Consider the following 12,863-nt stretch of genomic DNA (forward strand, 5'->3'; position numbering starts at 1 on the left):
CATGGAATCTTACAATGATGGTTCATAACGCCATAAGCAGCCACTATAACAATAAATCAATAATCCCAAAAATGTGTTACAGAATACACTATAACATTATTAGCACTAATTATTTACAATATAAATGATAATTGTAAAAATAGAGTCCCATTTGTGGGTATACTGTGAATAATCATGTGTCCGTCAAGCCAAGTTCATACAGGGTTAAATCCAGTGAAATACCACCACCACACCGTGTGTGAAATACTCCCCCAAGGTGATGAAGTTACCAGACAACAATAGATTACGCTTGTATTATAACGATCACTGTCAGCAGGCACTGCATCTCTCCATCTAAGGTATTGCTCACCGCAAGCAAAAGAAAAGGGTGCACATAGTGTAATCCAGTAACATTTATTTAATACTAAAAAATATTCCCCTTACAGATCTGCATTTACAATGTTAAAAAGTAAAATTGGCATGTAACAGGCAATGTAAACATCAAAGTATCGCGTCACTGTCTTGTGTCAGCTGATTTATCATGCAGCGTTAATTCCCAGGCTAAGGTAAACAGAAGATCCGACGACGTAGGTTACTGCTTGGTGACGCACAGATACGTTTCGTCAGAGGCCGTAGACAAAGTGACGAAACACGTCAGGGCGTGAAGTAACCCACGACGTCGGATCTTCTGTTTACCTAGCCCGGAATTACCGCTGCATGAGCTATCAGCAGTGCGGAGAGAGGTAGACACAAGACGGTGACGCGATACTTTGATGTTTACATTGCCTGTTACATGCTAATTTTACTTTTTAACATTGTAAGTGCAGATCTGTAAGGGGAATATTTTTTATTATTAAATGTTACTGGATTACGCTATGTGCACCCTTTTCTTTTGCTTGCGGTGCGCAATACCTTAGATGGAGAGACGCAGTGCCTGCTGACAGTGATTGTTAAAATAAAAGTGTAACATCTATTGTTTGGTAAGTTCATTACCTTCCGCGGAGTATTTCACACGCAGTGTGGTGACTGTTTTTCAACTGGATTTAACCCTGTATGAACTTGGCTTGATAGACACATGATTATTCACAGTATACCCACAAATGGGACTTTATTTTTACAATTATCATTTATATTGTAACTGATTAGCGCTACTAATGTTATAGTGTATTCTGTAACACATTTTTGGGATTATTGTCATTTGGTGGTCCTTTTTTTCTTTTATGGCTTCCTTGAGGAAGTGACCACTTGGAGTCAGTAAAAATAATCCATATCGGTGCCATACTGAAGTGGATGTTTAATGTACTGTCTATTGGGTAATAACCAGAACGAATATATTATAATAAAATGAATACTGCAAGCTTTTAAGTTTAAATGGAATTTATTGCCATAGCAAGATGGCTAATGCAGTGTAAACATTTCTTCATTTTGTGTTCTATTGGCCACTTATGTGGAGGAGGAACAGTAGCTTAAAAGTATACAACAGCTAACCATGAAAATTTTGTATTGAGTCCTAAAACTTTCTAGCCAGTATTGCCAACCTTCTACAGCATTTGTTACTGACAAAACATGGAAAATTTACTGACGGAGCACTTTTTTTTTATTTTATTTTTTACAACCAATATTTAATAGACTGCTTGACTTCTTGCAATACAGCACTGCGTTAGTTTAACTGACAATTGCATGATCATACAACTCTGTACATAAGTGAAATTTATATCACTTTTTACCCACAAACAGAGCTTTCTTTTGCTGGTATTTGATCTCCACTGGGTTATTTTTTTAGCGCTATAAATGAAAATATACCAAGAATTTTGAAAAAAATATTTTTTTTTTACTTTCTGCTATAAAACCTAACTAATAAAAAAAAACACATTTGTTCATAAATTGAGGCCAATATGTATTCTGCTACATATTTTTATTAAAAAATAGTGCCACTAAGAGTACATTGATTGGTTTGTGCAAAAGTTATAGGGGTTGATTTACTAAAGGCAAATAAACTGCACTTTGCAAGTGCAGTTAGTCAAGAGCTTAGTAAAAGAGCAGAAGCTCTGCTGACCTCCATCATCCAGTCATGTGCAATCAAAAATGTAGTTTTCCTTGCATGTGATTGGGTATTTTTTTGCAACGTGACTCTTTACCTCATTTACTAAGCTCTGGAGCAACTATACTTTGCAAATCACACAGCTTATTTGTCTTTAGTAAAGCAACACCTTGGCACCTAAAATGATGGTGTGTGTGTGTATATATATACTGGGATTTTCTTTTTTTTTAAATGCTAGTAATGGCGGCGATGAGCAATTTATAGCGGGACTGTGATATTTTGGCAGACACTAACAGACACGTTTGACACTTTGTGTGGACCAGTATACATCGTCACTGTGCTAATGACACTGGCTGGGAAGGGGTTAAACATCTAGGGTGATTAAAGGGTAAAACATGTGGCTAACCAGTGTTTGTGTGTGTGCTGCTTTCGCTAAGGGATGTGCTGGTTTTTATCCCCTTCTTTGCAAGGAAACAAACTGGCACATCCCTACTGACAGGAGAGAGCTCTGTCCTGTCTTCCTTCATGCCGATCAGCAGGTGCTGATGGGCATCCATTGGCCGGCACCCACTGATCGGCTTGTGCTGTGACAAATCACAGCACAAGCGGAGTGCCCCCTACCCGGAAGAGCAGACTCCTGTATATATTTGTGATTCTGCACAGCCGGCCCGCCCTGTAACAGTAAACACGGTCGGTAACTGTTAAAACAGTATAAGCACTGCTCTGCTTTTCTTACAGCATTCACTGTGACTTTGTACACATGTGGCATCCGCAAATACTGAGAATTCCTTTTGTAACTAACCCGCCTGCCTGCTATTATGCTAATACCATTTAAATGTGACTAAGCGCCATGACAGCTTGGCAATAAAGCATTCATTTTCATATTGTGAGCATTACTCTTTGGTCTCTGTTTAGTTACAGCCTAGAGGGTCTTGCCGGCAAAACCGACGCCGGTCATGAGTCGTCTTCATCTGTTGTCTCTGGGTCCCTGACTGCTCCATCGGCTTATGAGGGAGAGATTCGTAGCGGCTCTTCACTTTCGTTGACAGAAGAGAAAACAGAGTCTGATCAGAGAAAGAGCACAACTTTACACCATGAGGTAGGTTCGTTCATAGAGATACATAATATTTAACTGCTATTTACTTTCAGCATGGAATGTCCAATCTCCTGTTATGCTTTCCAAACTCTATTTAGAAAAAAAACACGTTACAACCACAGTTAGATTCCCGTTTTTTTGTTTTGTTTTTTAACTGGTCTTGTTGACATCACCATGATGGGGAGGCATGTGGTTCATCTGGTCTAGAACAGCAATCTAAGGGCTCTTTTACACTTGCTTCAAAAAGGACTCTAAATGCCAATCAAAGCCTCTGTCACTAAATAAAATGGTAACCTTGCAGTCCTGTTCACACATTGTTTGCTTTGCTTTAAAAATGATACCCCATGTTGCTTTTTTGGTGCTTCAAAGTGTCTCCAGAGCCTCCATAAAAGTCTACAGCAACACTCGCTTACAGCACCTGAAGTTTTTGAGGGTCTTTTATTCAGAATTAGCTTTGCTTTGTTTTGAAGGTATGAGATGTCCCAGAATGCACTGGGAAACCAACAAACAAACTGGAAAGACTTCATCAGCAGTCACTTCTGGTTCATGTGTATATTCTGGAAGTGTCTGGTGCAGATGTCACATCTGGGATGGGGAGCAGGAAGAAGGTGAACGGGGTCCGTACTGGAGTGCAACAACTAGCAGACATGGTGTGCCAAATGGGAATGCTATAGTGGAAGGTGAGCGGGGACCAGATAGAGAGTGAGCGGCCGAGGCTCAGCAGAGCTGGGGAACCAGAGCAGGAGAAATTAGCAGAGGTCACACGTGGTGTGCAGTGCGGGAGCAATATAGCTGGAGGTGAGTTTGGACCAGAGAGCAAGGAGGATCAGCAAAGCTGGAGGTTATTACTGAGCAGAGGACCTACTGAATGAGGGTATTAATGGGGTGGAGCTTGGCTGCTCATGGAAATGGCCACTTAGATCTCCCTCTCTATTGGCATGGGGAAACAAACAGCCAATCTGCCTGCTACAGCCTCTGCACCTGCACTCCTCCTGACAGCACAGCCCTCGGAGACCTTACCAAACATGACATGGAGTCAAAATCAGCCGGCAGAGCCACACAAGCTGACAGACAAGATGGCACCAGCTCTTCAGACAGAGCAGCGCCAACATCCTCGCAGCCCACCTCTCATACAGCAGCAGTTGCAGAGACCATGAAATGCTCTGTTCCGAGGAACACCTGCACCAGAGACGGCACCAAGAGGGCAGCATTCCCTCCACATGCCCCTCCATCTCACCAGGGGCCGGTAAGCAAAAAAAAAACTCGACTTACCACCAAGCCTCTACTGCTAACATTGACCCAGACTCTGAGGAGGAACAGGCTACCACATTAGCTGCACTGCCCGCCTCTGATAACCCTGTATCTGAAAATACATTCAAACATATGCTCCTCTCTCTCCAAAGAGACCTTAGGAAAGACATGAGCAAATGTCTCGCATGCAATCTCAGATCGATGACCTGGGCGATTGCACAGATACTCTTGAACACCAACTGAGTAATTATGCCACTGCCTAGAACGAATTAGTTGATTCTCATCAACATCAAGCGGAAGAATTAAAATGCGTCACTACCAAATTAGTGGACTTAGAAGACCGTTCTCGCAGGAACAATCTTAAAATCAGGGGCATCCCCGAGAATATCTCCCCTGTGGAGCTGACCTCTTATCTCCAACAATTCTTTAAACTTCTGGTCCCCTTGCTCACCGCCCTTGACCTCACTATTGACAGGGCGCATAGAATCTTTAAACCATCACACATTCAGATGGAAAAACCCAGAGATGTGTTAACCTGTCCATTTTTTCCAAGTGAAAGAACGCATACTCCTGTCCGCTAAAAACATAGCGTTCCCAGAGCAATACACAGCCTTGTCAATTCAGGTGCTAATAAGTTGAACAGCGGTACTAATGAGCTGGGGATCTGCTGAACAGGAGTAGTACTGAGCCAGGGTTCTGCTGGACCCCTTTAAAACAAAACAAAATCAACACACATAGGGCATTTGCCAAGCTTCATTACATTTTCAAAAAACATCACCAATGTATCGCCCAAGCATTAAAAACACATAAAATTAAGCTTGTTGAAGCAGTAGGAGCTTTAACATGTATTAAAGTTAAAGCAAGTGTAAATTAGCCCTCACTACTGTCAAGTTGTTCCTCCATGGACAGAGTTCACTATTGGTTCTCGTATAGATCTGTGAAGTCTGGTGGACTTTGTTGTGGATTCCATCCAAGTTTTTTATCCTGTGCTGAACCCTAGTGAAGGGGGAATGACGTTGCCCCCAAAATGCATTGGCTATTTTTATGACGTTTTTTTATCAACAATTTTCGACTGTTTCATCTGTCTTTGGTCTGGGGTTCCTTTCTGTATTTTTGTGATGTGGTTCATGTAATCATCATTGAAAATCTTCTCTACTGTAGCTGGAAGTGTGGACAAATGTTGCTTGTATAGACTAACTATCAATTCTTCTTTTACAGGACCGTGAAAAGACCCCCTGTCGTGGGTTTGTTTACCCCAGTTCAGGATTTGCTCCTCACCTGACAAAATCCATGTCACTAACCACTATCAGCAATCCCCTGGTGGAAAGTGAGTGATTTTGTGTGCCCTCTGTGTGTCCCCAAATGTTAATTCAACCAGCCACTCTCTTCTACAGGTCACGAAAATGTATCGCATAGCTGCTCTGTGCAGTAATAAACAGCCACCATAGAGCTGGGAAAGAGAAGCCTTTGCTAATTGCTAGATTTTACTAGACAGACCCATGCAGATCAATTAACACTTAACGTTATGCTTACTAACCTACCCATCCGAGGCATCCAGCATGCAAGGTTGGGTTTGTTCTGAAGATACAGTGGATATCTGTTCATCCCAAGCATGTTTAATTTTTTTTTTTCTCTGACATTTTTCTTCCAACACCCCCTTCCCCTCAACTTGTCAATGTCACATTTGTTCTTGAATTCCTCCTTCTCTGGGGAGCTCCTCTGCTTTCCATGTGTCCATATTGTAAATGTAAGTGCTGTACAATACTCTGCCGTGTAAAACAGGCCTTAAAAGAGATGTATGGGTATTTTTAAAAAATTTTTTATAGAATAACTTACCTAGGTGGAAACAGTCAAACACCGCCGATAGCACGGTTCTCACAGCTCCCTGAGCAGAGAGCGGCTGACTATGAGTCAGCGGCTCTCTGCTCTGCCCCCCCCCCCCCCCCCCGGCTCACTGGAGCACTGGGCTAGGTGGGAGTGGCCAGCTTAGGGTTTCAGTGGCTCGCTCAGAGGCTGAGCTGGGTGCCGGTCCAGGCATGTGGGTGGATCCTGTTGCCATTGTCTCAATCTAACCCGAGCCTTGACCGGCTCTGTGCTGTCAGCCAACAGCGGGCTTCAGCATGCTGTCTCCTGAAAACGGGTCACAAGAGTCCAGAACAAACTGCACTCCTGTGATCCACAGGAGTACAGCCAAACAAGCTTTGGCTGTAATCCTCCTTTGAGCCTGCTCTATAATATCTAGCCCGCCTGCACACACACATCATTCATTCACGTCGATCGATGAATGAATGGACTGAAAGTCCTCTATCACAGTGGCAAACAGACCTGTAGTTCTCAATGGACTATGAGTGTGGAAATAAGTGCGCTCGTAGTCCATTGGACCTTCCTTCAGCTCTCCAACTAACAGACCGTGCAGAGGTACAGGCAGAGAGCTGGAGGAAGAGTTTGCAGAAGCTGGACATTGAACGAGCCATACAAATGCGATTACAATGCTTTGCAGGCAGGAAAAAAATCTTTTGTTTTCCCCTGCAAAAACATGTGTACCTATTGTATTTTTTTATAAAGGGTAACCTAGCCTTTAAGTCACTAAAGATGGAAAGGATCTGATCTAATGATGCATTTTTAAGATACCTTCTTTACATGGCTTTGAAAGAATGTTCTTTGGTGAAATAAAAAACAAACAAAAAGGAATTTTAATTAAAGCTAGAGCCATGATTACTGAAATGGGGTAATTTAAACATCCAAGGCTGGATTCACACCTATGCATCTGCATTTCCTGCAGACTTTTATTGCTTCTAATTAAGTATAACTTAAAGGCAAAAAAATTCTCTAGATTTGGATAGTGAGGAACAATTGGAACATCTGTCTGTTTTTTATTTTTTCCCATCTGTGCCCCTGTTAGGGAGATTAACCCTCTCAATTTGTCCTGTTTACCATTATCATTGAAAGTAAAAGAAACTACCAAACATTGGATTGTCCCCAGAAAAGTTAAAGAGGGTAAAATCTTACAATGGGGGAGTCCCTTAATTGTTAGGGATTTCCTCACACTTGCTGCTTTGGCTATGGGACAGGAAGTGAAAGGAAATTTTCCCAATTGGGCACAAATGGCAAGACATAAACCAACAAGGGTTATAACCCTCAGTTAAACTATCCAAAATGAAAAAAAGTTTTGCCTATAGTTCTACTGTAAGGCAGATACCTTAACACACGTTGCCATTTCCATCAAAAATCACTACAACGCAGTTGAAAGGTGGATCAAAAATGCACATGACCTTTTTGGGCCAATGCACATCGATGTATTGCACAAATAAAGACTAGCACCATTTAAAACCAAAGAAAAAAACTCTGCATATGCATTGACATGCATTTAAAAGAGATGTATGGCAAAAGCTTTTTTGTTCATACTTCTCTCTTTTGGGTCACAGGAGAGCACCCAGAAGAGAAAAGCCGCTACAATCTCTGTATGTATTCTGACAATATTGTCAGAATCCACCCAGATGCCCAACAAGACAGCCTGTCGCTCCGGTAATTGATGGGGGGGAGGGACAGATCAGAGAACTGCTGTTTGCTCAGTAAAAATCGAGAACTGAGTGATCAGCATCATGTGATCCATCGTAGAGCCTGCAGGTGACAGCTACAGTATCACACTGATGCTGCAGCCACATGGTTGACTATAGATCTTGTTTCTTGTGATATCCCCACTTCTCCTTTTGTGCTTTCTAAAAGTCATAGATGAGAACGGGTCTTAATGTTTTGCTCAGCCATTTTCTGGGATATTTGATTTTAGATGGTTTAGGGCTCGATGGGTAATTTCAATTAATTGTTCTGCTTACATTTTCTGGAAATGTGGTTAGATTGCTAAAATTCAATAACTCTTCAAAAAGCTCTTTTAAATATGTATATATCAGGCATGTCAAACAGGTTTTTATTTATTTGTTTTTCCCTATTTCTACTTGTTTTCTTTTTGGCCATCAGCTGCTCAGTTTAAAGTGGTTGTAAACCTTTCAAATGAAAAAACGAACAAAGCATATCCTTTTATAGTGTGCACTCGTCTCTGTCCAAAACACCTAGTTCTGTCTGCTCTCTTTCCTCTATCTACATGAGTCACTTCTGTCCGTCTATGCCAACAACAGATATTCCCAGGACATGTTCCACCCTCACCCTCCAGCACACAGCAGGTGATTGAACATCTCAGCCATGCATGTTTCCCTATGAGACTACGTATAGCCGGGGTGTACAACCTTTTGACCTTCCTGGGCCACATTGGAAGAATAGGAATTATTTTGGGGTGCACATATAAAAAACACTATCAATAAGGCCCAATTCACATTTGCCAATTTTGAGTCGCGGGCAGAATCGTTGCAATTCTGACCACGGTAAAAGTGAAATCTGGGAGGATGCAGCCCACCCCGGCATCCCCTAGATCTAGGGGGCACTAGCTAATAGGAGTCCTTTTTATGTGCCCCTGATGCTTTTGGACAAACTGCATCCTAGTCATTCCTTCAGACGTTTCTGACTCTCGCTCTTCTATGCCACCCACTGCTGTGGGTGCTATGCCAAACACGGCATCCCTCCAGTCGTGAGCATTCATAGCCACATGTTTACAATTTTGTATTTCACCCCTGTTGTAGCGGGAGGTGTGTCCATTCCCTCCACTCAGGTCTCAGGGCTCTATGCTGTGCTGTGTGTATGAGATCAGATTCCCACCCCCTAGAGCTGAGAAATGCTGTGCCAATTCTGGTCTTTATTGTAGAGGGGAGAGTGCTGCAGATAAACAGGTGCAATATACATGTAGGAGGATTTGTTTCATCTGTGTGTATCACCTGAGGCTTATCCCTCTAGTGGGTATATGTAATGGTTTACAACCACTTTAAATAAAATGGGCTGCAAATTGTTTAAATTCAAAATAAGAAATGCTGCAAATTGCAGTTATTGCTCAATACTTACCAAGAATTAGGCAGGTGTTACCTTCACCCCCTTGAAGTTTTAATTTCATGAATTCAGCCCACCCATGCCTGATATATAGCATGATGGGAAAACCTTGTATTCTAGATACAAGATCCATCTTTTTTTGTAATTTTCACCTCCATCTGAAGTTGTGGATAGATCCGGATGAAGGATGATATTACAATTAACATTCATGTAACTCAGTCTGCACCCTGCTTCTGCCTCCATGTTTGTTTTTTCTTTCTTATTTGTATTTGCATGCTCTAATGTCTGCTGTTAACCCACTTCTCAGTTCAGACCCGGATGCGACCAAAGAGGCGAATCTCCTTCTCCTTCAACATTTCTCCGCTTATTCCTAAGTCTAAGCATGTCTTTACTGTTGGTTCCTCGTCCAGTGATGACGAGTCGGATAGTAAGTAAACACTGCACTGTATGACTAGGATGTTCACACTGCCATTCACAGCCTTTCCTGCTTTGCCTTGCTTATGTCCAAGAACATGATTTGCTTTGTTCAGGTTTTTTGGCCTTTGTCCATTTTCTTGTGTAATCATGGTGAAAAATGTAACACTGATAAGTCTGCTAGAATTCACTGCTTATTCAAATAGTTTTGTCCGTTTCCTTTGAATCTCCTGTGCTGTAGATCTGATCCTATCCTAGAGGACCAACAAAATCACTGTCAATGCAAGCATGGTAGACCCCTAGAACCTAACCACTCACGCAACATAACGCCCATTTTAGTAACACCTTGAGGCTATTAAATTAATGTTGGGAGAGACTTACTTGATTTCTTAAGATGTTTTTATTTTTAATTTTTTTTCAGGCTCACAGTCCTTAAATGTCCCTAGAAATTCTCTGGCTCAAAGGTAAGTGTGCACGGTCTAGTGGAAGCTAATATTGGATAAAAACCATGCTGAACAAATATATTATTCCTAATTAGTGAAACATTTCATAGCATGCTACTTCTCACTTGCTGTACTGTATTCAAAGCAGTTATTCAGCCTTTCTACAAAAAAATACAATTTAGCAGCTACAAATACTGTAGCTGCTGACTTTTAATAAAGAAACGCTTACCTGTCCAGGGGTCCAGCATCATGCTCATCCAAACTGCTTATTCTCTGGGTGGGTCTTTGGGTCTCTGGAGCTGGCATGTTTACGGTGGGAAGCTGGCTGTGACTTTGTGAGGCTTCACAATTGGCTGCACGTGTGCAAGCATTGCTGCTCTTTGTGAATGGCCCTGCAGCCTTGTGGGACCTGTGAAGTGTCCCAGTAGGTTGCTGGCGGTGGGAGAATCTTTGGTGGATTGACCCACCATATCGAGCGGAAGTGGGAGCGGGTACTTGTCAAAACCAGGTACCCGCTCCCTCCCTTTCCCTCCCCCTTTACTCTTCCCCTCCTGCCCCCTCCTCTTACCCCTCTGCCCCACCTTGCCCCTCCTCTACCCCACATTCCCCCTCCTCTACCCCACCATCCCCCTCCTCCCCCCTCCTATACACATAATGCTCTGGCTCTGTGCCCCCCTGGATCACACTGCTGCCTTATACACCCAGAATGCTCCGGCTCTATGCCCCCATCCCCTCGCACTCTGCATCACACTGCTGCCTTACACAGACTTATTATTGGATCTCACCACCATATCCAGCCATGTGCTCAAGCTCTGTGCTCCCTTCCACAGTCTGTGATCAGCGCTGCCATTGGAAGTCCTCTCCTCCTTCACCTCCTGCTCTCTGCATTACTCAAGGCACCTCCCTCAGAGTTCACAGGAGCCCGAAACTACAGAGGAGGTATTGGGGATCAATGCGCAGTGATAGTATTGACTCTCAGCACACATTGACGATAACACTGGAAACAACATTGGGCAGAATACAGAACCCATGGGAACCACCAAAATTTTCTCCTGGACCATCAGTGGTCTCCAGACCACGGGTTGGCGACCACTGGTGTAAAGTATGTGGGATGCAAAGTCTCCATAATTGTATTGTCTCCGAGGACAGGAATGCCCATGCTCTCAGGGGACAAGGTTTGCTTTACGTGACCAATGCTGCAATAGATGGAACGGTGGTATTTAAACAGTTACTGCAGTCTGCTCACATAATTTGCAATAAAAACATCTTTGTCATTCTGAAGCTTCCCTCCAACCACTTTGCATAATATTTTATATATACTGTGATTCTGTATTTGCCAAATATACTGCAGAAATCTCCCACCACTGAGTCTGGCTGCAGCCATTTTAACTGTGGGCAGCTGAAGCTGCTGTCTGTTTACTTCCTGGATTTACACAGACACACAGATGCACACCTCTAGTTCTGCAGCCCTGCTGCTCTCATTGGCCCTCTTATACCTCACCATCTCCCTTCCTGGAAAACTCTCACGAGAGTGAGAAAAAGAGAACGCTGTGCATGATGTCATAAGCCTAGGCTAATGACCAGACAAGAAACGGGAAGTGGGCTGTATAAGGTATTTACTGGCAGGAAAAAAAATGTTTTACTATCCAAAGTTAAAACAACAAGAGCAGAAGATTAAATATGGAAAGTTGAAAAAAATTACTGAAGGCCCACTTTAACGTCCTTTATACAAATTATCGGTCACAGAAAAACAGGTTGGACAGAAGAGCTTTGCATCAATGTCCTTGTGGAAAAAAAAAATATCTTTCCTAGCGATCATAGTTAATTATTTGAAAACTGGGAAAATCACTTTCCAGTCCAGAAATTATGTTAGACTATTATGACCCATAATTTCCATTTCTCACATGCAGAAATGTATGAGCACCGCTGAAGCTTGTACATCCTGTAGCTTGTAATCTAGATTTTTTCAGCTATAATAGTTTTATAAAACTTTTTCTGAGTCCCCTTTATTAGATGTGACTTTTGTGCAGTTGTAGTGTTAGACCACGGGTACTTTTGAATGCCTCTATTGTAAGTACCTTAGTCTTGATATCATTTTCCAGTTATGTATAACAGGAAGAGCGAGGGTCAACCATATAAGCCAATCAGGCTGTGCTGTTTGCACATGTGTTAACAGGGGACATGCAGACAGGTGGAGCAAGCAGATGCATGACCTCATCAGTGTGCAGCTGATTCTTCATTTCCCAATCAGCTGGCTGGAGGATGGTTTAATTTGTGTACTTGACCAAGCTAACTTAGTGCCGGTTCATACTATTGCAATGCAAGAACCCTGCGAATCAACTGTGGGTTCCCTCATTGCACCCGACACACACTGCAGTTCACACTGCCATCTGCAAACTGCCGGGGAGTGTCATATGTTGACACCCCCATTTCAGCTCGCATATCGCACTGCGAACTGACAGTTCAGACATGAATCCGATCGCATATGTGTGAACACACATGCGATCCGATTCTAGTCCGAACAGAAAAAAGGGTCCTGTGCGTGTTTGCACTGAATGCGGTGCAATATCAGCCATACTATCTGTATGCCTGACATCGCACCGCACAGACATCACATGTAATGTGAACAGCAGTGGCGCTGCAAGTTACATGCGAAGTCTGCCATTGCAATAGTTTGAACCGGCCCTTACTATGAGGGGCTGGCTGC

The 12,863-nt window shown here is 42.8% G+C and overlaps 1 protein-coding gene across 7 annotated transcripts in view; it reads left to right on the plus strand.

Annotated features, from left to right (window-relative positions):
- The window catches only part of AKAP13 (A-kinase anchoring protein 13), a 440,963-nt gene that overhangs the window by 335,369 nt on the left and 92,731 nt on the right, over positions 1 to 12,863 (plus strand). For 6 of the 7 annotated variants that reach the window (XM_077472410.1, XM_077472413.1, XM_077472414.1 and 3 more), the window contains 4 exons: positions 2,936 to 3,119; positions 5,586 to 5,694; positions 9,607 to 9,726; positions 10,135 to 10,177. In XM_077472410.1, the coding sequence (XP_077328536.1) occupies positions 2,936 to 3,119; positions 5,586 to 5,694; positions 9,607 to 9,726; positions 10,135 to 10,177 (456 nt within the window). The remainder of the gene's footprint in view (positions 1 to 2,935; positions 3,120 to 5,585; positions 5,695 to 9,606; positions 9,727 to 10,134; positions 10,178 to 12,863) is intronic. The other variant, XM_077472415.1, reaches the window with a different exon arrangement.

The sequence above is a fragment of the Lithobates pipiens genome, unplaced genomic scaffold (assembly GCF_037356315.1).
Source record: "Lithobates pipiens isolate NorthernLeopardFrog02 unplaced genomic scaffold, aLitPip1_a1.2 Scaffold_8, whole genome shotgun sequence".
NCBI lineage: Eukaryota > Metazoa > Chordata > Amphibia > Anura > Ranidae > Lithobates > Lithobates pipiens.